This window comes from Lepeophtheirus salmonis, chromosome 4 (assembly GCF_016086655.4).
Source record: "Lepeophtheirus salmonis chromosome 4, UVic_Lsal_1.4, whole genome shotgun sequence".
Classification (NCBI taxonomy): domain Eukaryota; kingdom Metazoa; phylum Arthropoda; class Copepoda; order Siphonostomatoida; family Caligidae; genus Lepeophtheirus; species Lepeophtheirus salmonis.
Genome location: NC_052134.2, coordinates 36,698,507 through 36,722,130, shown reverse-complemented (window position 1 = coordinate 36,722,130; position 23,624 = coordinate 36,698,507). Strand labels below are relative to the sequence as shown.

The window sequence follows — 23,624 nt, the reverse complement described above, 5'->3', positions numbered from 1 at the left end:
TATGTAACTTCAAAGACCTTTCTGTTGTTTTGTGTTATTAAAGTACATAAATTGTATTAAAACGTACCTCTCATAATCTCACTTATAAGTCCACGTATGTTAAAAATAAATCAAGTCCGATTCTATATTGAATTCCCACAGATATTACTAAATGTTGTACTTGATTTGTTCATTAACAAACCATGTATTATTAGGAACAAAATAATAAATTTATACTTCATATGAGTGATCTTTCTTTTTCTTTTATTAGTAGAGAAACATATTTAGAGTCATAAATATTTAGATCGAAAAATAAAGATACCCGTATTTTAAAATACGTAAAAAAACTTGAATGGTTCAAATAATATCCAAGTGGTTCATTACATACAGTTAACACAATTCCGTATTTATATACTTTTATTGTGCAGGAATGCATAAAAATATCGTGATAGAAACTTAAATATTTTCCTCTTTTTTGTCACTTACCAATTTTTCTCCTGTATCTTCTGTCTTTGATGATAATGATACTAGGCGGCTTTCACAGTAACATCCTTCTAAGAATATGACTCCAATAGGCTTTACAGTGTTCTCATTGTCATAGTAAAATAGCAGATTCTGTAATAATAAATATCAATTAATACTTTAAAAAGGTTTTTTTGAAAAAAAAAAAAAAAAACTCCAGAAGATTTTAAATTTTTTCCATGTTATTTTATCACATAAATAAAGGTTAAGTGCTTTTTTTTCAGTCTTCATATATATTTATATTCGAATACAATGTATATTTATTTATGAATATTCTTGATTCTTACCCCTATTATTTGTAATTTATTGTTTCTTAAATGTTTTGTTCATACTTAAATTATATTATAAGTTTCTTCATGCGCTTCAATGACAAAGTAACAACTATGATATATGCCATAAACATTTTATGGAAAAAAGAAAAATTGTTCATCAAATTTATATTACTTGAAGAATAATATATAATCAAACTAGTCAATTTACTGAATGAATTATTTTAGTATGAGCAATTGAAGTACTACAACTATTTTCCATCAAATGTCTACTTTGATAAAACAAAAATTGTTATTTTCTAAATTTGAATTCGATTCTCAATTTTATTTTTTTATCTTAGTACACATGTCCACAACATACATATGTTGCATTTTGGCATTGTTAGTTCGTCTTTGGAAGATAAAAAGATTTTGGGGTGCTCCGTAATTTTTTACCTTGGAAAAAAAAAAAAATCGAACATAGCAAAAAGTTTAACCAAACGTTATAAACGACCTTCCAAAAAATTTATTCTCCTAAAATATTATATTCTACAAAATGCTAAATTTTGAAGAAAAAACAACTGTTTAAAAGTTTTTAAAGAGTTGATTTTTTCTCTCTAACTTTTTTTTTCAATATTTCAAAATTGCAGAGTTCACCAAAATACGTCTAACTTTTTTATCCGGCAAAAACTAAAAATGTAGCTGTTGTTGAAATGTGTACCGACATACTAAAAAAATTAATTTGAGAAACCTATGTGACATGAGTTTAGAATGAGAAAATAACAGGTTGGCTTTTATCAGGCTTACATAAAAAGATTTTACTCCAACGTAATTGTTTGGAATCTAATGACAATAATAAATGTTTACCCTTTCGTTACAGAAACTCCTTTTTACAACGTAATTATTGAATTGTACCGAAAAGAAATTCAATTACATAATAAACAGTGAAACTATTCAGGGACGTCTGCAAGATTAAATTTTGGGGTGAGGCTTCGTTTTTTGATTTTTTTTGAAAAAACAAAAAATACAATTTTTGGGGAAATTTTTGGAAATTAAATTTTTCTTAAAAAAAAAATCAAAAATCCATACATAGCTTTTCTCAGACAGTTGGGTACTCATAAATATCAAATATCACATAATGAGGAAGGCCAATCGAAACATAGGAATTATTTAAAGAAGCTTCAAAACTCGGTACCCATCCTTTATGTTAGAACTTTATCAACTTTATGTCCTTTCGATTTTAATATATGGATTTGAGATCTGGAATCTTATTTCTTCCACCCAGGATACTAAATAAATGCTATATCATGCACAAAACAAGACCCTTCACTCAAAATACTATGTACCTACCAAAACCAAAGATTGATATCTTTAAGCATAGTTTCTATTACAGATCGAAAAGTCTTTGGAATACGATACCAGTTTGCTTTCGCTAGGGAAGTGAGGCTCACCTGAAGCGATTTTTAGTTAATTATTTTTTTGTGTGGTACATATATATGTTTACATATGTGGTTTACTTTATTATATTGGTTTTTTTTTCTTTGCACAATCACGTTATTTAAAAAATTTAAATAATTGTATTTTTAATGATTAACTTTCAATAAAATTTATATATTTTATAAGCACTAAATATAAGTCAACCTTTATGGGCTCTGTTTATCACCGCTGTTAGATAAAAAAGAAGAAGCTAAAAGTACTTGTATGAACTTGCTATTGTCCTCAGATTGAAAAAAAGTAGAATCCAAGAAATCAAAAGTTAAAGCAAAGGAACAATTTTTAAGGAAAACAAATAATTATACTTACCGAAACCTCAATTCTAAAATGGTTAAAAATACAAATAAATTCTGAACAAGGCATTATCAAGATAAATAAAGGTTCACATAGCGTCATATTGAATGTCACATGTATGATTGATAAAATGTAGATTCAAAAGATGTAATAATTTCAATTTTTTTTATAAAAAAATGATGTCTAATTGCACAAAAAAAACATTTTATAGAATTTTGAAAAATATTTAAATATAGCTTAACGATTTTTAAGTTTTAAAATTTTACATTTAAAAAAAAACAATAAAAAAGTAGAGTATTTGCTTGAATACCCTCCATATACTTCAAGTTAAAGCTTTTTCAGAAACCGATAAATTGAGCTTTTTAAATTTACAATAAAATATATATTTTATTTTTATTTAAAAAATAAAAAAAACAAAATATTTTTATATTTCATAAATAACGTCAGTTCAAGTTGATTTGAAGTTTAGGTCTTTTTTTTAAAAACGTTTATAATTCATAACAAATCGTATATTAATATAATTTATAAATATATTTAACATTCAAAAACTTATATTTTCTAGGTTATGACTCTTTATAAAGTCTTGTATAATTTCTTTTATCTTAGTTCTCACGAGCAATTTAGCAGCAATGGGAATGGAGCTGGGAGAGCAATGTAAATTGTATAGAAACTACATATCCTCGTCTCCTGTCTTGTTGAAGTACAATAATTCTAGATCTTCTGTGAAAGACTTTACTTCTCAAAGTTTTGTCACAATTTTGTCGGTGATATACGTTCTGTTGTAATTAGTTAAATCTGATTCTTCAAGTTGATGCCCACAAAAACATCATGTTCAATTTTAGGTATAAGAGTGAGGAGATGCGAATTACTTATTCCTGAGATGAAGAAAAGTGCAGATTGTTCATTTGAGAGATAGAAAAGAGATGAAGGTTGTTCATCTAAATGATGGAGGGAGATCCAGATTGCTCATTTGGGAGATGGGAAGTAGACCCAGATCATTCATCCCATTCAAGAGGATCATGCTTTATATAATTAAAAACATCAAATACATCCACCATTTCTAAGGGATTATATGTCGACCTAAAAAGGGTTTCTAGCGACGGCTCTCCATACTTCCATCACTGTTTTTCTATTTCTCACATGCTTAATTTTTCGTTTCCAAAGAACAAAAGTTGCATTTCTACTAATTTGTATAAAAGCTTCTCTTTAAAATCCCATTTCGTATCGGAATATTTTAACTCTGTACCACTCATATTTAGGACTTAAAATCAACACTTTTTCATGCACACCTTAGAAAGTTACGTCGCCGGCATAAAGCCATGCGACCTGCAAATATTATTCAGTCACCAAATTTTTATATTGTTTTTGATCTAATAAAAGCATCCTTCCCGTAAGTTCGGGATTTTTTTAGCATGTATTAGCTCCATAATTAGGTCTTTTATTTCTTTAGCATATTGCAACCCAACTATTGGACTGATAAATATCACATTTTTCAACTACTTTTAATTCATAATTTATTCAGCGAAAATATGTTATTTGTTAATAACCATGGCTTTAGTGGTCTTATTATGATTTTTTTATGGAAAGAAATCATTTTAATTTAATTTTATTGAACTAAGCTATTGTGCTTAAAAATTGTTATTCATTTTTTTATTGTTTTTTTATTTAACTCTAGTCTTAATAACTTCTTCTTGACCTTTTTAAGGGAAACCTCATTATATTCAAATAAAACAAAAAATCTAACTTCTTTAATTTTGTATGATTTAAGATTAGCCGATATATAAATTAGTATTAGGTTAGATAGAATAATTAAAGTACTAAAATGTCTACTTATACCAAAAAGGTGGAATTGATTTAATAAAATTAACAGCACTTGAAAGAGACAATTATATGTAGATAAAATATTGCAAAATCATACCAAAGTCCCAGAATGAAAAAAACTCCTGAGGAAGGAGTGGGATAAACGGTTCAACCAGTCTCTGCTCCCCTTTCTACTAAAGCTCTTATTAACCATACTCTTAATGATGTCATAAAAAATTAAAATCTTACGTCTATATCAGGGGTCCCCAATATCAAAGGAACTTATGAATTTCCTCAAACCTCTAATTAACGCAATTAATTTCCGGGGAGTTGTATTCCAAAAATTACAATAGTTAGGTTGCAATATGCAAAGGAAAGAAAAGAGGGGTCATGTGCTAAATTTCAATCAACTAAAATTGACTATATTTTGGACATAAAAATATTATATTATAGCATTTTTTTGTAAATTTGTGAAGCTAAATTGATTAATTTTACAAAAAAGCTATATTTTGAAGTATTAAAGAAAATACTCAGTATTTGTTCTTTAAAAATATAAATTTTCAAAACTTTTGGGTCGTAGAGCAAGATTTAGATATTTTCAAAATTGTTCAAATTGTACAATTATACATCATTTTTTAATCTAAGCCATCTATTGTTCCAAAAAAATGAAATTAGTGTCGCTCTACTTGGTGTGTATAATATCTCAGTTCGCTAACAGAGAGTTAATAATTTAACTTCATTTTATCATTTAAAATTTTTAATATTTGTCAAGGAATTAACTACAGTTATGTTAAGTCGAAATTTTGTATAACCCTTTTGCCTTTATAAAAGTGCAAATTATGATTATGAGTGCATTAATAAGACTTTTTAAGACTGAAACATTCCGAAAAAAGTTTTCCTTCTATTTTATTTTTACGTTGGAAACATTTAAAAACACAAATGTTGCTTGACTATTTGCTTATACTTAGTAATTAGTATATATACATATGTATTTGATATACCTACTAAGAATGAAGATTGATTATATATAAATGATGTAAAAATACAAATATTTCTACCAGTTTTTTGAGGCCTTGGATAATAATAAGTGTAGGACAAAGAAATCCATTATTCTTCCAATAGATGGATTTTGTAATGTGTATCCTGCGTTGTATAAGTGTGATCGATTTAATCTAGATGGTATTAGAAAGATAACATTTTATTCTACAAAAAACTTTGTAGTCAGTTTTGTGATTGTTTTTCTCAGTATTGTTTGAGGTATCGTCAAAGATGGACACGAGCATATTGTACAGTTTTCCTTCAATAAAGGTGAACATCACCTAAAAATGTGAATAGTGTTTATGGGGTCCTGATACTGTAACAGCCAATTACGCACAATTTTGGTTCTGTCGTTTCCGTTCCTGTAATTTTGACGTCAAAGATGCATCACGCTGTGGAAGGTCAATTGACGAAAATGTGGATAAAATAAAGGAAATCTAGTCCAAACGTCATTGTTTTGATTCCCAATGAGATTAACATTAGTGGAAAAAAAATCCGTTAGAAATAATCGGGTTCGTTTTACTACACCTTAATTATTGTCTGATATAGAGTCCTTACTACTACTACTATTAATAGAGTTGTAAATTCTAAGCATTTACTCCGATTATAACTTTTTTTGAAGTTAACAATTTTTAAATTGGTTTTTTTTTTTGTTTTCAAAGTTTTCAAAAATAAATTTATACCCTCTTTTTCATTGTTCATTAACTTTCTTCTGAAACTTTTCCTATTTAATAGTATGGAGTATATTGGTCCTAGAAATGTGTCAAGTAAATACATATACTCTTTTGTTACAGAGTATTAATTGCAAGTATTTTGAATTAATAATTCAGAGACAGTTTGTTTTGTCCAAAGTTATAAAAAGGTAAAAATATCATTGTTTTTGGGGGGCATAAATGATCCTTTGAAAGTATATTCTATACTTGGTATAAAAAAACGAAAATGGATTAGTAAAAATGAAAAAAAACATAAAAATATTTGCACGTAATACGGCTAGTAATAGAAAATGTTTATTTATGAATAAAAATTTCCTGTGATAGCAAATTCCGTACCTTTGTGATTACGTTACACTCTAATTTACTTATATATATATATAGAGTGACAAATATTTATTGTCACCTTTTTAAAATTTTAATTAAAGGCATATTTTTATAAGTTTAAAACAGCCCTTGGTACCACTGAATTTGTCAAATTATCATCTTTCAAATAAAACATCCAATGTTCCAATTCGAGTGACCGGTCCCAAAGGCTTTGGGACCGGTGCAAACATATCAAAGTAAACGAATAGTTGATTTGATGGTAGCACAATGGTAAAATATGACAATTTTTGACATGACTCTCGTGCTGACAAAAAGAAAACAAATGCATGAATGGTGGTAGGATTATGAATAAGTTTTAGACTATTTATTTAAAAGGTACAGGTAGATCTCGTAAATATGTCTTGGGATAATTAAAGAGGATACAACGATGTCAATAAAAATGATTGGAAGAAAAATATAAGTTTTGAGGACATTAATTTCACGACGACTCATGGAGATTTGTATTGATATCATATGTACGGATTCCAAAGCAAATTTTGTGAAAAACTCTTATATTTACAATTAACTGTGTCTACAACAGATGTAGTGACATGTACTTGGCATTATACACCAATGGTGTTGCTAGTCTATGTAAAAAAAAAAGTAAAAAAGTTATGTAGTACAAACCGATAAGTGGATAAATTTTCATAAGTAAAAGTATCATTTAAACTAACAACAAAGGGACAATAAAAACGTACCACCCTTATATACCTAGAGATTGCAGAAGTTCCCTCATAATACCCGAAAAGGTATGATACATGTAACTTATTTAGGTTTTTATAAATACCTAGAATGATTAATTATATATATATTTTCCTTTTAAGAGAGTTTATGAGAAAATTATACTAATGGAGTTTATATTATCAAGTATGTAAAATAAAAAAAGAGGAGGTGAAACGAGAAATTTTATTGTTTACATGTGTTTTTATCTTTCTTTTTTTTAAAAATAATTTCCATTGTCAAATGGATATAACATACTTTACCTATATGATATCCTTAAATTTTCTGAATTTCCTATTTCTTGCACTAGATGAATAGCAGGGGTACGGGGTCAATTGCCCCCTCCCTCTACAATAAATATTATGGGCCGTTCCAAATTTTAAAAGTCCCATATTAGAAAAAGATAAGAGGAAAAAGGTTAAGAATGGTGAAAATTGCACCTTTTTTCTCAGGTGCAAAAATATGGATTTCCATTGGAATGTTGGATTTGTAGGTAAAATAAAGTTTGTGAGAATCAAAATTTGTTACTTTATGCAACAAAACCAAGAATTACTATATATTGAAAAAAATATATGTAGCTTTACCACAGATTTAAAAAATATATATAAGCATAGCCTTGGATGGTAAAAATATATTTTCAAAGGAATTCCCTAATCTAAAAAAATAGACTTATGTAAACCTGCACGGTAGATATCCTAAAATATAATCCACTGCAAAAGTCATACCCCTTCTTCACTGCTTTTGTAAATCTTCATTAATGATAATCAGGTATATTCAAAATACTCACTTGATAAAGACGAAACCATCGTAAAAGCCATTTTGAGCTGTCTGAACATCTTTTAAATAAAAAACCCGCCAGGCGAGAATCATAGCGTGCCTTTTCTGCCAATCCAAGGAGCTGCCCATCATTTATCCGTACTGTTCTTTGAATTCGTTGCATTTTGGGACTCATCATGAGACTAGACATTGTACTCCTCGGATATGAAGGAATTGTCTGCAAAATAAAGTATTGAAGAGTCACGATACAATAATTCATAATCTTTTTGTAAAAAAACTTTTACTCCTAAAAAAAAGTTGGAAAAAATTCTGATTGAGTAGACACATCTCATTTTTAGATAGGTAAATGATCAATATTAAATAAAAGTACATTTTGACTTACAATTATTTAGTTAATCTTTTTTAGCGACTTTATAATAAATTAAAAGGTATATCGTTGAATTAACTGATGGCTATCAATTTGATGCATAAATACATGCTAAAGATAATAATATAACCATTAATTTCCGTTTTTAAATTAGTTAATTTATACCTAAAATATAAAAATATTCATAAAAGACAATATCTTCGCTTAATTGAACTTTTTAATCAGATATCGTAGAAACAGTTGTAATATATTTATACAAAGGAAAAAGTAGGTCAATTTGAGTTTAAATATAATGTATGTAGATTTTCTTGTTGGCACGTGGGTAATAAGTTAGTGCACTACGATCTATTTCCTAGTTTCTATGGGTTGTAGTACAATAGTTTTCTGGAACAAATACCCATTCGTACTGCATTAACTACAGCTCTTCAGGGTTACTGAGTACCAGTTACTGAAAAAAGTAGTCGTCTAGGCATTTATAGTAACACTCTTTACAGCCGAATAAACCAAATACTATTTAATGTAATAATTTTAAATGAACACTGTGCCTTGTGGATAATAATATATCTAAATATTTCGTAATTTCTAAATACATAAAATACTTCAGAAATGGCTTAAGATATCTTAATTCATAAATGCCTTAAATGAAATACAATACTATCAATAAGATAAATCAATGGGTCAAAATTATACTTGTGATCGAATTTTTTATTGTTACTATAAAAAATTTTTGAATTTTTTTTTCAAAAAATGAAATTAAATTTTTCAAAGTTTTTTGAAAATTTTTTAAGCTTTTCTATATAGTTATAGATTTTGGAATTTTTCTCTAAAAAACTTAATGTTTGAATATTTTTTTCAAAAAAATGTTATATTTGAAATTTAATTTGATTAATTTCTTTTCCAAAAAGTTTCAGTTTTTCTAAGCAACTCTGGATTTTTATAATTTTTTTGCAAAAATTTAATTTATTGAGATTAGCTATGGATTTTTAAAATTTATTTCTAAAAAAATGCATTTGTTGTGAATAATTAAGGATTTTTTTCTCCGATCAATCTAACATTTGAACTTTTTTCTAGAAAAATAAAAGATTTAAAATTATTTTCAAAAAAATTATAATTTCAATTTTTTTTTTCAGACAAAATTAATTTTTCCTTTTTTTTCCAGAAAATTTAGATGTATGCCTATCTGGTGCTTACATCTAAGAATGGAAATTTGACACTATTCACTACTGGTGAGTAACTATCATATACATATGATATCAGCACACATTAGTTGAAGTATCTTGGTTCACATACATAAATATATTTAAAAGGATAAAAAAAGAAAGACTATTTACTTTTTTTATATTTGCTTTGAGTAGAGAAGATCACTTGAGTCTTAAATATTGAAATGGTTTGACATTTTTAGAGGATCACAAATCAAAAAATATAAATTTTTATTTGAATTAAAAATTTGTTTAAATTATACCAAAATATATATGCTGTTATTTTCCAGTACTATTTATCAATAAGCAATTTTTGCTCAATTAATGGGACAGGCTGTACAAAAAATTGCCCACCTTAAAATTGATAATACTTTGAAGAAAAAATCCTTTCTCAATAATCTGAAAAAACCCCAAAAAGTGAATTTCGTACAAATTATAACTTTGTTCCACTAATTCAGACATTCCTAGAAAAATCCTTTATTGATCGTATTTTATTTTAACGTTTTTTTATTGAACGTAACATATTGTAGATTGTAAATCGATAGCTACTATGAAAAAAATAGTTTTATTTGATAGTCAATCTTTCAATTCACTGATAATTTCATGGGAAGTTATTTTCTTTATTAATAAAGGTAAGTTAGTCTATTAGTCAAAACCTAACCACTCTGGGAATGCCAAGTACGAGTGATATACAGAAGTAAGCAGTAGTTTTCACACAAATCTATAAAGCTCCATTATTGTTTACAAAATTGACATGAGGTTTTTAACAATAGCAATTTGGAGGGACCACTTTTAAACATTTTCTACTTGATATGGCCGCCATTAGCCTTTATTGCGGAGTCCCAGGTGACAACAGAAGGCGGAGAACGCCCAGGGTAACCTTTTTGGAGTGCATTTTCTGAGTTTGGGGGGACTGCACAGAGCATGCTTGATGTCCTTACTGCCTTGCAGTTATTTTACAACGTTGTACAAAGTATTTCACCTGTACTTTGTTACGCAGATGATATCTTTTGCAGCGTTTCCGTCCGAGTAAAAATCGTAGATCACTTTGCATCGTTACTCCTGGACATTCATTTGGAAGAATGAGAGAGAAACTTATTGTGTAAATTTGGAGTAAAAATGCTTTTGTTGACAAGCAAATACAACAGTGAGTTTAAAAAAAACCCCGCTTAAATAATTTACAGGTAAAACAGCTTGTGTACTTCTGCCCACCTCTGTATAATATGTTAATTATTTAAATGATTATGTCTACTAGGATTGATTCTATCAGAATCCCATTTTCCTAAGATCAAAATGGAGATAACACCTACCAAAAATTTGCACAATAAAGATAATTTCTTGGGAAATTTCTCACTTACTTACTTCATAATAAGCTCCCAATCATGTAACTCATTAGTAAAAATTGAATATGTATTATTGAAGATTCACTTCAGATAAAGATTTTAACGATGTATACCATGCAAATGATGAGTTACATCAAAATAATGACTAACGAAGTGTCAACTATAACAACCCTAAAAATGAATATTTAATTATTATCATACCTGCTAATATCTGTAGAAACATGCATATATTAAGGATACTTCATGGCTTTTAAAATATTATTTAAATTATACTATATTTCACAGTATTTAGTATTTGCTGTCTCATTCTGGAATTTGTAAATGAGTCAATTTGGATCTCGTCAAAAGACAATTGTTCAAAACTGAGATACCTTATAATGAATAAATCTCTATTACTAAATAAAGAATTTATCAATTCACTATTCAATAAAATGAAGGTCTTGAAGGTCCCACAGGCTTAACCTCACATTCTGTATTGTTATTTAAATCGTAAACCACGAAAATGACCATTAAAACTTTCAATCTTTAATGGTTTGCCCCCAAAAGGCCTTTTTTGATATCAAATTTTTAGGATATAACTACGATTCAGTGCCATATTTTGACATGAAATAACTATATAGACAAACGTCAAAGTAAATAACAAATTGATACCAACATTTCAACATTTGCAAAATGAATTATTTATGACTTTATCTTGATTAAAACGAATAAAAAATTTATATAGCCACAAAAAGTTTGAGTAAAATATAGGACCTTACAGAAGCAATATCTTTTTTATTTTATCTTTAAGTACTTTACATACTACGTGAAGTTAAAGAATAGACCTTATTTTCAATTTAAAAAAAATAGCCTTTGTAAAAGGCCGTTTTTGATTGATTTTTTATTAATTGTAAACAAGATAAAGAAATAAATAATTCATATTTAAAATCCTGAAATATTTGTGTGAATTTGTTAATTAATTAGATTTTCATCTATTTGCTACTTTCATGTAGAAATATGGTACTGAATCTTAGTTATACCCTAAAAACTTGATTAACAAAACGCTTTAAAGGCAAAACCTTTGAAAGTTGAAAGCTTTAATGGTCATTTTAGCGTTTTACGGCTTAAATAACAATAATAAATGTGGATTTCAGCCTGCGGGCCAAAATACTGTTACATAGTGTTATGTAGCATAATGACTTAATTGACCTATTGTTAATAGTGTTAATAAATTGTTCTTTTTTTAAGGAAGAGTTATTTAGAATACTATTTTTCTTAGAAGATTTGTAAAATCAAATCAGCTGTCTGAAAATATAGTGTAATTTTTATGTCTCGACAAGAAGTAAGACTTGATCATCACAAGATACCTATGTAGTATATGTAGAGAAAAATACCTAGTTGATATATATATATACATACAAAATATGAACTTTTTTGGCTTTTGAATTTAGATGCAGTGCATGATAAAAATATTTTATAATCTAAAATTTCTGCTTTCTGTGGCTTTCACAGTGTACCTACTAAAATTTTTCAATTTGATGTCCTTGTAAAAGACAAAAGAATAGATATATAGTTTGTGGATACAGTTTTCCAGATTCATTTTTTTAGAATAAATTAGTTATCTTTTTCTGTATTAGAGAAAATTTCTTGTAAGTGTAAAAAAAAACTAAAAATCGACCCTCTCTTTCGAAACACAATGATAAAAATCATATAGTATATAATAACTAATTCATTTATACTCTAAAAGTTATTAAAGATTTGTTTCTTGAAAAAATACTTTTTTTAAGAATATTAAACTATCGAAGTTAGGTGACATGATATAAAATGTTGCCTTCTGCAGGCCTCAAAATGCCCTATTATAACAGTCATGTTTCTCGAAGTAAAGGCAAAAATCGGTACAGCCTTTCAATTGAAGGACAAAAATTTTCTAAAGTAGTATGATTTGTTGATTTTTTTTTATAAATTATTGGAATTTTTGATACAATAAAATATTTCACAAAGTATACTAAAAGTTGAAATAATGAGTAGTGATAGGACGATAAAAAAAAATTAAAAATTAAATTTATAATATGAAATTTTTTGTAGAGCAATTTCAATTTAGTCATAAATAAGAATCGAAATTGCAAATTCAAAATGATTTAAAATATGAAATTAGAATATAAATCATATGATCTTTGTAACATTTCTACGTAAAATATTGTGCATTCATTTGTACATTGATTTTAATATGTCCATGACCAAAAATAAAAGGAATATGATCCTAGTATCCCTGTAACCACCTCTACTTATGCATCAAATACATATGTACCTAACGGAATTGCAAAAAAAAAAGAAGTAAAAATGCAATAAAAGTTCATCTCTTGATTTAAGTATCAATTGAATAAAAGTAATAGATATAGGTATTAATAATAAAACAATAAGCTTTCAAAATGCATTTTTTATTTATATATATTGCTTCTTTTTCTTGTTGCATAGATAATCACATACAATTGTTCCTAAAGGGATACATTTATGCATATACATATATGTAACAATAGAACAAACTAAATGAACCGTAATTGAAAGGTACAACTCCTTCCATGAATGTTTTATTAAAGAGTATTTGGTATTTGGTGAAGGAAAATATTGAATTAATTGAAAAGGTATTTTTCAAAATGTAGAATGTATGTAGAAATGAAATTGGGATTTAAGTTCAACGGCGATTTTGTTAGGATGCAGCTGTTTGATGGCATCTGTTTTTTTGCCGACAAAAACATTTGCTGTATGAACAAAATTTAGTAAAATTGTGGTGATCATGGCGACAGCTGCTACAGATATAAAGAAGATTGAATTTACAGAGGAGGAACGGTGTTACGCCGTGACAATGATTTTTGTCAACAGTAACATGGAAATTAAAAATGGGTAGGTCTAAAATGTCGCTGGATATCAACCTTGAATTTGGCAACAAAACTCAGCACCTTGTAATTCTCAAAAAGGTTGCTGAAGTGGCGGAGTGAGCACTGCTATGCCTTAAATGGCAAATAAATATGGCCCAACAGTCTGGATACTCATTCAATGGTTTTTTTTTCGTGCTCCGTTGAATCTAAAACAAATCGAACATCTAATGAGATCAAGGACTCATTGACTACTTCGTCAACGCCTGTTCCTCCTTTCAGGCCTGGATCCAGGCTCTGATTGATGCTGGAGATGGATAAATCGAAGGAGCTCTTTTTCAACATTCATATGTACAATTCTAGCTACTTTTAAGTAAGTTCCTCTGAAAAATGTGGCCCCAGTGACAAATAGAAAATGCACCGATTTGATCTAAACACTCTATAGATGTTTCCATTAACAATTATAGTGGACTTTTGCACACCACCTGACAAAATTTTAGTATAAATATTTATTTATGTGGCTTGATCAACTACTAGTATTATGGATGGATATTTCATATTTAATACTTCAATTTTTTGAACTGGTTCCGTTACAAAGATCGGTTTGGTTTGGTATTTCTATACTACTTATGAGTCAAGAAACATAGGATAACTATCGTTGAGGAAAGTCCACATACTTTTTCAGCGGTATCCAATGGGTTTTTGTTTAGGATGGGGCTATTTCATATATATATATATATATATACATTATTATTATTATTATTATTTTTTTTTTTTTTTTTGGGGGAGGGGTAATTGTTGTAATTTAAGTGCTTTATTGATAGACGTTCATTTTTTAAATTTCCAAAATATTAAATTATAGCAAAAAACCAAATCCTCTATTCCTCAACATCTCTTATGTTGTTTAATGTCAACTAAAGATTTTCTATCTTTCTTATTCCTTTTTGGTTTCTGGAACGTTGATTGATTGAGCTCAACGTAGTTCCTGTTAAACTGAGATTTTTTTTTTGTAATTAAGTGAAGAATAAAAATACTGTTGGGAATAATTATTTTATCTTTCTCCTTTCGAAGAAGGAAAGATGGAGAAATACAATAATGATTATTATGTGTTTTATTAATTTATGTTTTAAGCTATTTAAATATAAAAAGAAATTTATTTGAATTACATTTATAACGCTTTACTAGATACTTTTGGACAAACCAAAAGAGGGTTTGTTGGAACAAATTTGGACGGATGGAAGTAGTTGCTCATCCCTGATCTAATAAAATATGGAAAAGATAAGTAATCCTAGATCAATGTTTTATTTCTTTTGTGTTTTAAATTTACTTATTCTAAAATAGAGATGCATCCATCCATTAACCTCTATTTTTTATCCTGGCGTTGGATTTAAAAATAAGTTGGTTTTTTTTACCTTATACATCTCGTTGAAACATTACTACTCTAATTACACTAAAGTTCAGATTTTGTACTCTAAGCTAATTTATCTGTTCTTCTATTAGTGTAATAGTAATTAAATGAAAGAGAATGTTAAAACAAAACAATCAAGTCGAAGAAATTAAAATAGCTTATTTAATAATGATTATTCTGATAATATAAAATAAATGGCGCTAAGTAATTTTGCTTTAAACTATTTTGTCTCTGAAAATTTTGCCTTAAACTATTTTGCCTCAGGATATTTCGCCTTAAAAACATTTTACCTCAAAGATATTTCGCTTTAATATAAATAAATAAGATTTAAACGTCATGTTGTTTATTTTTGGCTAAAATTCATGTTCTCATGGAATTTTTTTCTCAAATTATGTACTGTGTATTATTAAAACGGATTAAAGGGTTTTTTTTTTTTTTCGAGTCAACCCCCAAAATTTCAATGCATACACTAACAAAATCTCACTATGTAATGAATTCAATGCAGACACAAAGTAGGTAATTAAATCAGTGTAATAAGAAAGACAAAAATAGATAAACAAGCTAACAGTTCCAATAGAAGAACTACTAATCACTTCTCCGTTAGTAACTATCATTAGACAGATTGATTATTCATACTAGAAAATACTTATGGATTGACAAACGATCATAATATGAAGCAACAGCATAATTCCGTTATGGCTCAAATAAAAGACAACTATTGAATACACTTTGTAGCAATAAATATAACATACTTTGAACTAAAAAATTCCAAGGAAACATCAATTTCAAACAAAAATAGACAATAAATACGTATTTGTCTCATTTATTTATATATTAAGGCAAAATATCCTTGAGTCCAAATTCTTTAAGGTAAAATGGTGAAAGGCAAAATTATTGGACTCCAAAATAAATGGATCAACCCAAAAAAACATTTTAATTACTGAATAAAATCGTTAAATGATTATTGAATTCAATCCTCTCTTTCCTTTTATTAATGTTCAACTCCAAAAAAAATCAGTCTTATTTAGAACAAACAAATACAGGGGGAGGAAAAAGAGTACATGCCCCATCTATAAAGTGTTCCTTAGAAAGATATAAAGTCAACACTGTACTAATGGTCACCTCATTTAAACGTGCTACCACACTAAGTGGACATATCCAGTTCCCATGCAGGAATTTCCTAACATATAAATACTGTATGAAGCGTGGCCCTGCAAACCTAGACCAGCTGTGATATAAATTATTAGATATGGAGGCTTTGGAATTTCTTTCAACACCAATAACCATTTATTGGATGTGTATACTATGATAGTACCCTATTTGTTGAAGCAAATTACAGATATACAACTAATCAGGAGAATTAAAGTTCTTGTGAATGCGTTTGAGAAATACTCAGACAGATCTGGCCTAATTTTCAATAAAGATAAGACTGTTATCCTCCCGATTGGTTCGTGGTGTGCAGATAGGTCAGCTAAAATTAAAGGCTGTTCCATTTCTGACAAAATTGTAGTTTTGGGCATTGAATAGCAGAGAGACGGCGAAATAAAAGCTAACTGGATGTCACTAAATTCTACTATCTACAAAAAAGTAAAAGAATGGAGAAGTTTTAATATTCTCCGACGGATTGATTTTTACAATATCCACATTGTTCCCTTAGTGTTATATAAAGCTGAAAAATCAATTAAGGAGGAAAATGTGTGTCTAAAAACCGTTTTCAATCATAAATATATCTCCAATCTTGTAGGACCGAGGAAATGCATTGTTGGTGGAATAACTTTGTTGTCCATCATAGTTCCTAAAATATATCGAAAAGTATTTATTGATATTACTCTTAAACCACATATTGAATGGAGAGCAATGGTATCAAATACAGCAATCTACACATATTTTATGATGAGAACTATTGCATCTAATGAAGTTGTTGGGGAAATATCCCCATGACAGGGAGCTGTTCATCATATCATTTGGCCTGGAACACCTATATATGAGTCCAATACAACGATTGACATCATTCACCAGACCAGATCTATAAAAAAATTCTTCCAAAATACTGAGGGACCCCGTTTCCTGGAGAATCTAGCCTTACGCGATGATATAATAACAGTTCATGATCTTGATAAAAAAAAAACTCCTCAGTCTTTGTACGAGGTACAAGAACTTTTAATTCTACCATTCATGCCTTTGTTGATTGCCTTAATGTTAGGATTTTAAACATTGAATCGAATTTCACAAAAGTATTTATATTATTTGGAGTATTAAATAGTAGGACTTCCTCTGATAATTTTAAAGCATTGGATGTTGCTGTGTCTAACGCTAAATCCCTTATTGTTAACAGGTTTATGCACCTATCAATATCACTGGAAGATGCAAAATTAAGAACAATTTTTATATCTGCTGCAGTGCGATACTCAGCCTTCTCTTAAACGATTACAAATGTGTCGGGTTATGGATGGCAATATGGAGCGGATTTGATACGATACTACCCAAAAATATCAGCAATATATTTGAGTACATTGAAAAGAATTATTAGGTCTTATGAAACTTTGGGTGAGTAATTGTTTTGAATGTGAATTTTAGACTCTTGACTCCATTTTTGGCTGGTTTTTCCCCTTATGTATTATTATTTATGCTCGTTTTACTCATCATACTCTGTTTTTATTCTATATATCTACATCTGATCATGTTTTAATAACTGTTTGAATTTTTATATTTCTGTATATTAGCATGTACTGAAAAGTTCTTCGGGAGGGGAATAATTTTAAACTTAAATGTTTATTTATTTTAGGTAAAACTCAATTCCTCTACCTACATATTTTATATTGTATTATATAAATATTTTTGAGCCTTAATAATAATAAAAAAAAAATTGATAGCCTCATATTTAAATGTAACTGGATTTGCCCCTCATCCTTTAAAACTTACATACCAAGACTTTTGAGTAAAAAACAAAATATACACTATAGACACTCGTTTGACAAGTCACTATATAAAATATATATTCATGGGCATAAATGGGTTTCCCCCATATTTCTGTCTTTTCTTCTCTCACTGTCTAAGAATGAAGATATCCTTTAATATATTCTATTATCCACTATTTTCAACATTCTCAAAATACCAAACCTCGTTAAAAAGTTAACTTGCACTATGTAGTGACTTTTTCAGTTTCCCTTTGCCTTAATGGTCAATACAGTTTGACTGTATAACAAATATGCGGGTTAAAACGGATAGCCACCAATACAAAAAGAAGAATATTATCATGTTGTATAATGTATATCAGAGATAAATAATTTCCAAATATTTAAAAAAAAAAGAAGAAGTAAATTCTTCTTCCGCGTTACTACTTCCAGTTTTATTAAACCTTTTAAAGTAAGTAGCTAATGTGACTCCTTCTAACATATAAATATTAATTATAGGTATTACTTATACGCATTATCCCATTTACTAATGTAATATGTAACAAACAACAACAAAATAGATAAATTACGAATATTTTATGAGAGCTTTTCATATCCTCACTAAATAGAAAAAAACAACAACGAATAAATAAATAAATATGTGTATATGTACTTAGATTTCTACATCATAGAAATTGATCCAGAAACAAACATTTAATATGGATATTAAGGTGTTTCCCAAGGTCTCCGAATCTTTATTTTCATAAAAAAATAGTTCCACTGTATATTGGGACGTTTTTCGCTACTGATTAAGGCATGCATTTTTTTCGACAATTACTTTCATTGATGAGAATGATTGGATTTTTCAAAATAACTTTAAATTTTTGTCTTGGAGGACTTTTTTTTGTTAGCAAAGACTCATTTGAAAAATATTTGGTGACGTCCCTGATGACTATCAAATAATTTTCTTTTTAAATATATATCTTATATTCTTTATTTATATCTACTTAAGCAAACATTTGATGTATGTTATAAATTGTTTTTGAGGAAATCATCGAAAGATGTGCACCCTAAGAAACATCCCTATGATATGTTTTGCCTTTTTATAGTGAAACTACTGAAATTATGTTTTCCAAGCGACAGAAGGCTTGGCACCTGCTGTGGATGTAGTACCCGATCATGGGATCCCAGTGCTGGGTAAAAGTGGCCTTGAGGGCCTCGGTGTTTGGATGATGGATACTGCAGGCCTTCCCCTGGTGTAGTCGAGGGGGTTAGCTTCAGGGATGTAAGCGGGAAAAAGTGTGAAGAAAGAGTTCAAAAGACTCATTCAATAGCCGTGCAACAGAATAGTTGGATTTCTTTCGTTGTTGGTGTCAATAGTGGCCCTTCTACCATCACTAGACTCTTTTCCCCAAGTTTTTTTGATAGCTCTCTGGAGAGACTGGTGTGAAATCCCAAGATTTCTTACAGTGGTCCTTATAAACTTGAGGGGATTAATATGGGCTTTTTTTCTTTAACTCCTCCAGATCCAGTTTGGCTTGATTGACAGATCCCCTCTTCTTCTCCAACATTTCGTATTTAGTAACGGCATAGGTGGTGGTCCCTAGAGACGCCAAACTGATTGGAGTGCGCGTATGGAAAACCGTCGACCACGGTCAAGTCTCATTTTCTCGATTTGAACGTAAGTTAGAGAACTCAAATTTGTTTTATACTGTAACATATGTTTTAATACAGTGAAATATGAATTAATTTCAATCACTCAATCTTATTTAATTATAAAATAATTAAGTGGTCAGATTTCAATGAAGCAACAGGTATATCGGTTCCACATAGAACTAGTCTTGATCGGTCTCCTTTAAAATTCGATCTAAACTGACTGTATACCGTTGATATAATTTTGTGTGCTTACTTATTGTAAGCATTGGTACAATGACGTATTTCATACTCTGTGTATTTTTCAGAGAATTTTCACTGAAGTCGCAATGTACATCATTATTGAAGGCAAGGCTATCTTAAGGGCTCATAGTTGGTACTTTTACTACATAAAATGGACAATTATCCAATAAATCTTGATGAAACTTCATCTAATGACTTTAAAAATAACCTTAGCACTTACATAGAATACTACTTGATTCCAATGATGAGCAGTGTTATTTAAATTAAAACATAGTAATGCGTAATGAAAATCGCTAGAAATGTCTTTATATGTAGAACTAACTTTTTTTTTGGATCAATTAGGGATGGGAAAAGTAAGATAATTAGATAAAAATATCGTATTCCTTGCATTATAATATTTAATTTATTGTCAACAATATGAAAATACGAATCTAATATAGGTAATAACATATTTTAATGTATATTAGCGTCCGATATATAATACAACTAGGTAATAAGCGGAGGGGGGGGGGAATTTTTGATAGGCAGTAAGGTTTTAAGTCCTTTTTTTTTGGTCCCATTTTGACAGCCAAATACAGAGTAATAGTTAACTATAACTATTTTCCTTAATTACAATTAAGAAATGGCATTTAATGTTATAAAGCTTTGTTTTTTAAGCCCCAAAATATCCAACATCAAACAATGCCGATATCACATGAAAACGCTCTATATTATTATTTATGTGACTAAGATATATTTAAGCGTGTGAAGATACAATTGTAAAAATTAAGAGAATGATTTTACTTTTACACGCAGAATGCGTTCATTTTCTCTCCTCACAGCCACCACAAAAAGAAATCCATCTTCAACGTTATCTGGGACTCCTCAACAACATGAAGAGTGCAGCGCCAGGCAGACTCATCCTCTTCTCAGACGAGAAGACTTTTGACGTTGATGCCGTATATAACTGCCAGTATGTGTGCGCGGAAATCAATGAGGAGCTTCGAAGGATGACCAATCTCAAACAACCAGCATCAGCCATGACGATAGGAATTATTGCCTCCAATGGCATTATGGCACCCGTTATCTGGTTCCCGGAGGGTTACAGGCTCACAACACCCATGTATATCGACGTTTTCAAGGCCAATCTGATCCCGTGGATCCAGATAAATTTCACCAACGGCAACATCATCTTTCAGAAAGATAGCACCCACGCTAACACTGTGAAAATTACTCACACCTTAATAGCTAGTAACATCGATTTCTGGGACAAGAGTATGTGCTCACTATACAGTCCGAATGTTTAGATATTCTTGGTAGCCTTAGAAAAATCTTTATAATTGTTTTTTATGGCTCAGAATAATGTATATCAGAATTAATTAATGCAAAATAATGATTAATACTGTATCATATTTTTAATTGGCTAAATAATTAACTTTTTTCTCCTTTCAAACTTTGAATTCGATGTGTTACCTAAAGGTGACATTCTAGGAAAATGAAATATTAAATGGGTTATTTTCTTTATAAACAAATTATTCCAATGTATAATTGCAAAAAAATATATATTGTATAAGTGTAACAATATTTTAAAATAATTATATCTAACAAAAAAAAAAATATTTTTATAGATAATATTTATTGGATAAGTTATTTGTTAAATTGAAATTAGTTTATTATTTGAATACGCTACTTTTAATTTTTAAACTACTATAGAAGAATAAATTAATTACTTTTCGATATTATAATTTCTTATCTTCCATTTAAAAGTTCGACATAATTAGTTTGATCTGTAACTAAATCCAACTTTGAAGCCTTAGAGATAAAGAGATTAGCATTTTGAGGAATATTTAACAAGCAATATATCGTAAACCAAAGCAATGAATGGCAGGTATAATACATCATTAAATAACTGTCCTTTAACTAAACAAAACTTAAAATAAAGAAGTATATACATATAACTAAGCCACTACTTGCTCACTAATGTATATCTGTCACTTATATATTTTGTTGAATAAAATCGTAGTGGAAAGATGATAATATTTATTTAAGGAAAAATATATCCACATTATGGCATATTCAATTTTATTATTAGATCAACAAACTCTTATTTTTTATTAGTATATGGCTTAGTCGTTAAAATGAATCTCCTTTCATTAATAATAGTATATTTTATTGTATAACTTTTTAATATTTTGTTGTCAGTAAACTTAATGAGCTCCGGAATCATTTCTAAAAATGAATTATTTGGCATATGCAAAAAGGATACATAAGATAATATGAACCCCTAATTCAAAATTACCTATATATGATAGACCTAAAAATACCTTATACATAGAACACCCTCATTTTTTTTCTTTCCTTTATTTTGGACCAACTAAAGGCTTTTTTATATCTTACTATTAAAGAAATGAATTTGAACAATGCTGATATGAATGTTTTAAAAAATTAAGTTTTCTTAATTTATATATATAGTATATTTATTTTAGCCGTATATGTTAATTTGACAAAAAGAGAACATTCATCATTAGCCGGGAAGTGGGAACACAAAATTCGAGAAACTTACTCTCCTTTCGCGTACTTCTAACTCCGTTTTGGGAAGTAATATAGTATAGCAGCTGGTCAAAATAAAATTTTGAAAAAAGTATTTCATGATCATCATATACTAGGGCTACGTATGTACCTATAAAAAAATACAGCAAATTACTTTTATATTGATAATCGATATTTTCTACTTTCTACTTCAAATCGTAAATTCAATTAAATACGTATTATGTATACGTATTTAGTATTTTCTGCTAATAGTAACATTTCTCAGACGACTTTTGAATAGTCATACTAAAGACTAACCCGATACAAAAAATTAAATGAACGATACTGGATTATGTTTTTACCATGTTTTAGTCTATTTTTGAACATCAAAGCACTACGGCCACAAAATTTAAATTACACTTGTCTAATCAAACCAGATAATTGTGACAAACATTACAACAGTTAAAAGTATTTGTCAACTTTTCATTTGAGTTATTGGATAACAAAATGATATTGAGGAGTAAAAATAAGCTTCTCACATCTATCTAGCATCTGTTGAGACTTACTTCCGAAATTTTCAGCCAATTTGGAAGCATAGTTCTTATCTAACAGTTGGTCGAGTGGGTTGATGTGTGTTTTTGAGAAAATGGACAACATCGAGTATAAAAGCTATCTTTAATTATTTTTTTCTTTGAAAGTGTAAGCTTTAAATAGAGTCAAACAATAACAGACATATAAAGGCTTGTTATATTCAAATTTGACATATCTTAGACAATCACACCCGGGATAATTGAGCCAAAATCAAAAAGTGTCTGGTGAAAAATTATTATGCAAAGGAAAACAACTAGTAGGATTTTTATGGGTTACGAAGATGGGAACATCGCTTGGAGAAGTGTCTAGAGTTACAAGGAGAGTTTAAAAAAAAAAAAAAATCCTGGAGCACCGGAGCATTGAACCTGTTTTGAGATATTGTAGCACTCAGTACAAAGATGTCAGTTGTAATCAGTATTACAATTTTCCTTTTATTTCTTTCTTTCTATATTATTCGATATACAAACGCTTCACAGCGGTCATGTTAAGTATCCAATTTTTTTTGGGGGTTTTGGATTTTTTTTTAAATTGAAAAGTTAAATTTTTTCGAAAAAAAATTCAAAAACAATATTACTCTACAGCCCCTTGAGCCCACCCCTTGTGGAAGCCTATGAAGGA

General features: G+C 28.9%; 1 protein-coding gene across 8 annotated transcripts in view; it reads right to left on the bottom strand.

Annotated features, from left to right (window-relative positions):
- LOC121115845 (ras-specific guanine nucleotide-releasing factor 2-like) overlaps positions 1–23,624 on the bottom strand; it is an 80,659-nt gene that overhangs the window by 48,406 nt on the left and 8,629 nt on the right. For all 8 annotated transcript variants that reach the window (XM_071887866.1, XM_071887870.1, XM_071887872.1 and 5 more), the window contains exons 2-3: positions 7,959–8,165; positions 466–594 (exon numbers count right to left, since the gene is read on the bottom strand). In XM_071887866.1, coding sequence (XP_071743967.1) covers positions 466–594; positions 7,959–8,138 — 309 coding nt within the window. In that variant the 5' untranslated portion in view covers positions 8,139–8,165. The remainder of the gene's footprint in view (positions 1–465; positions 595–7,958; positions 8,166–23,624) is intronic.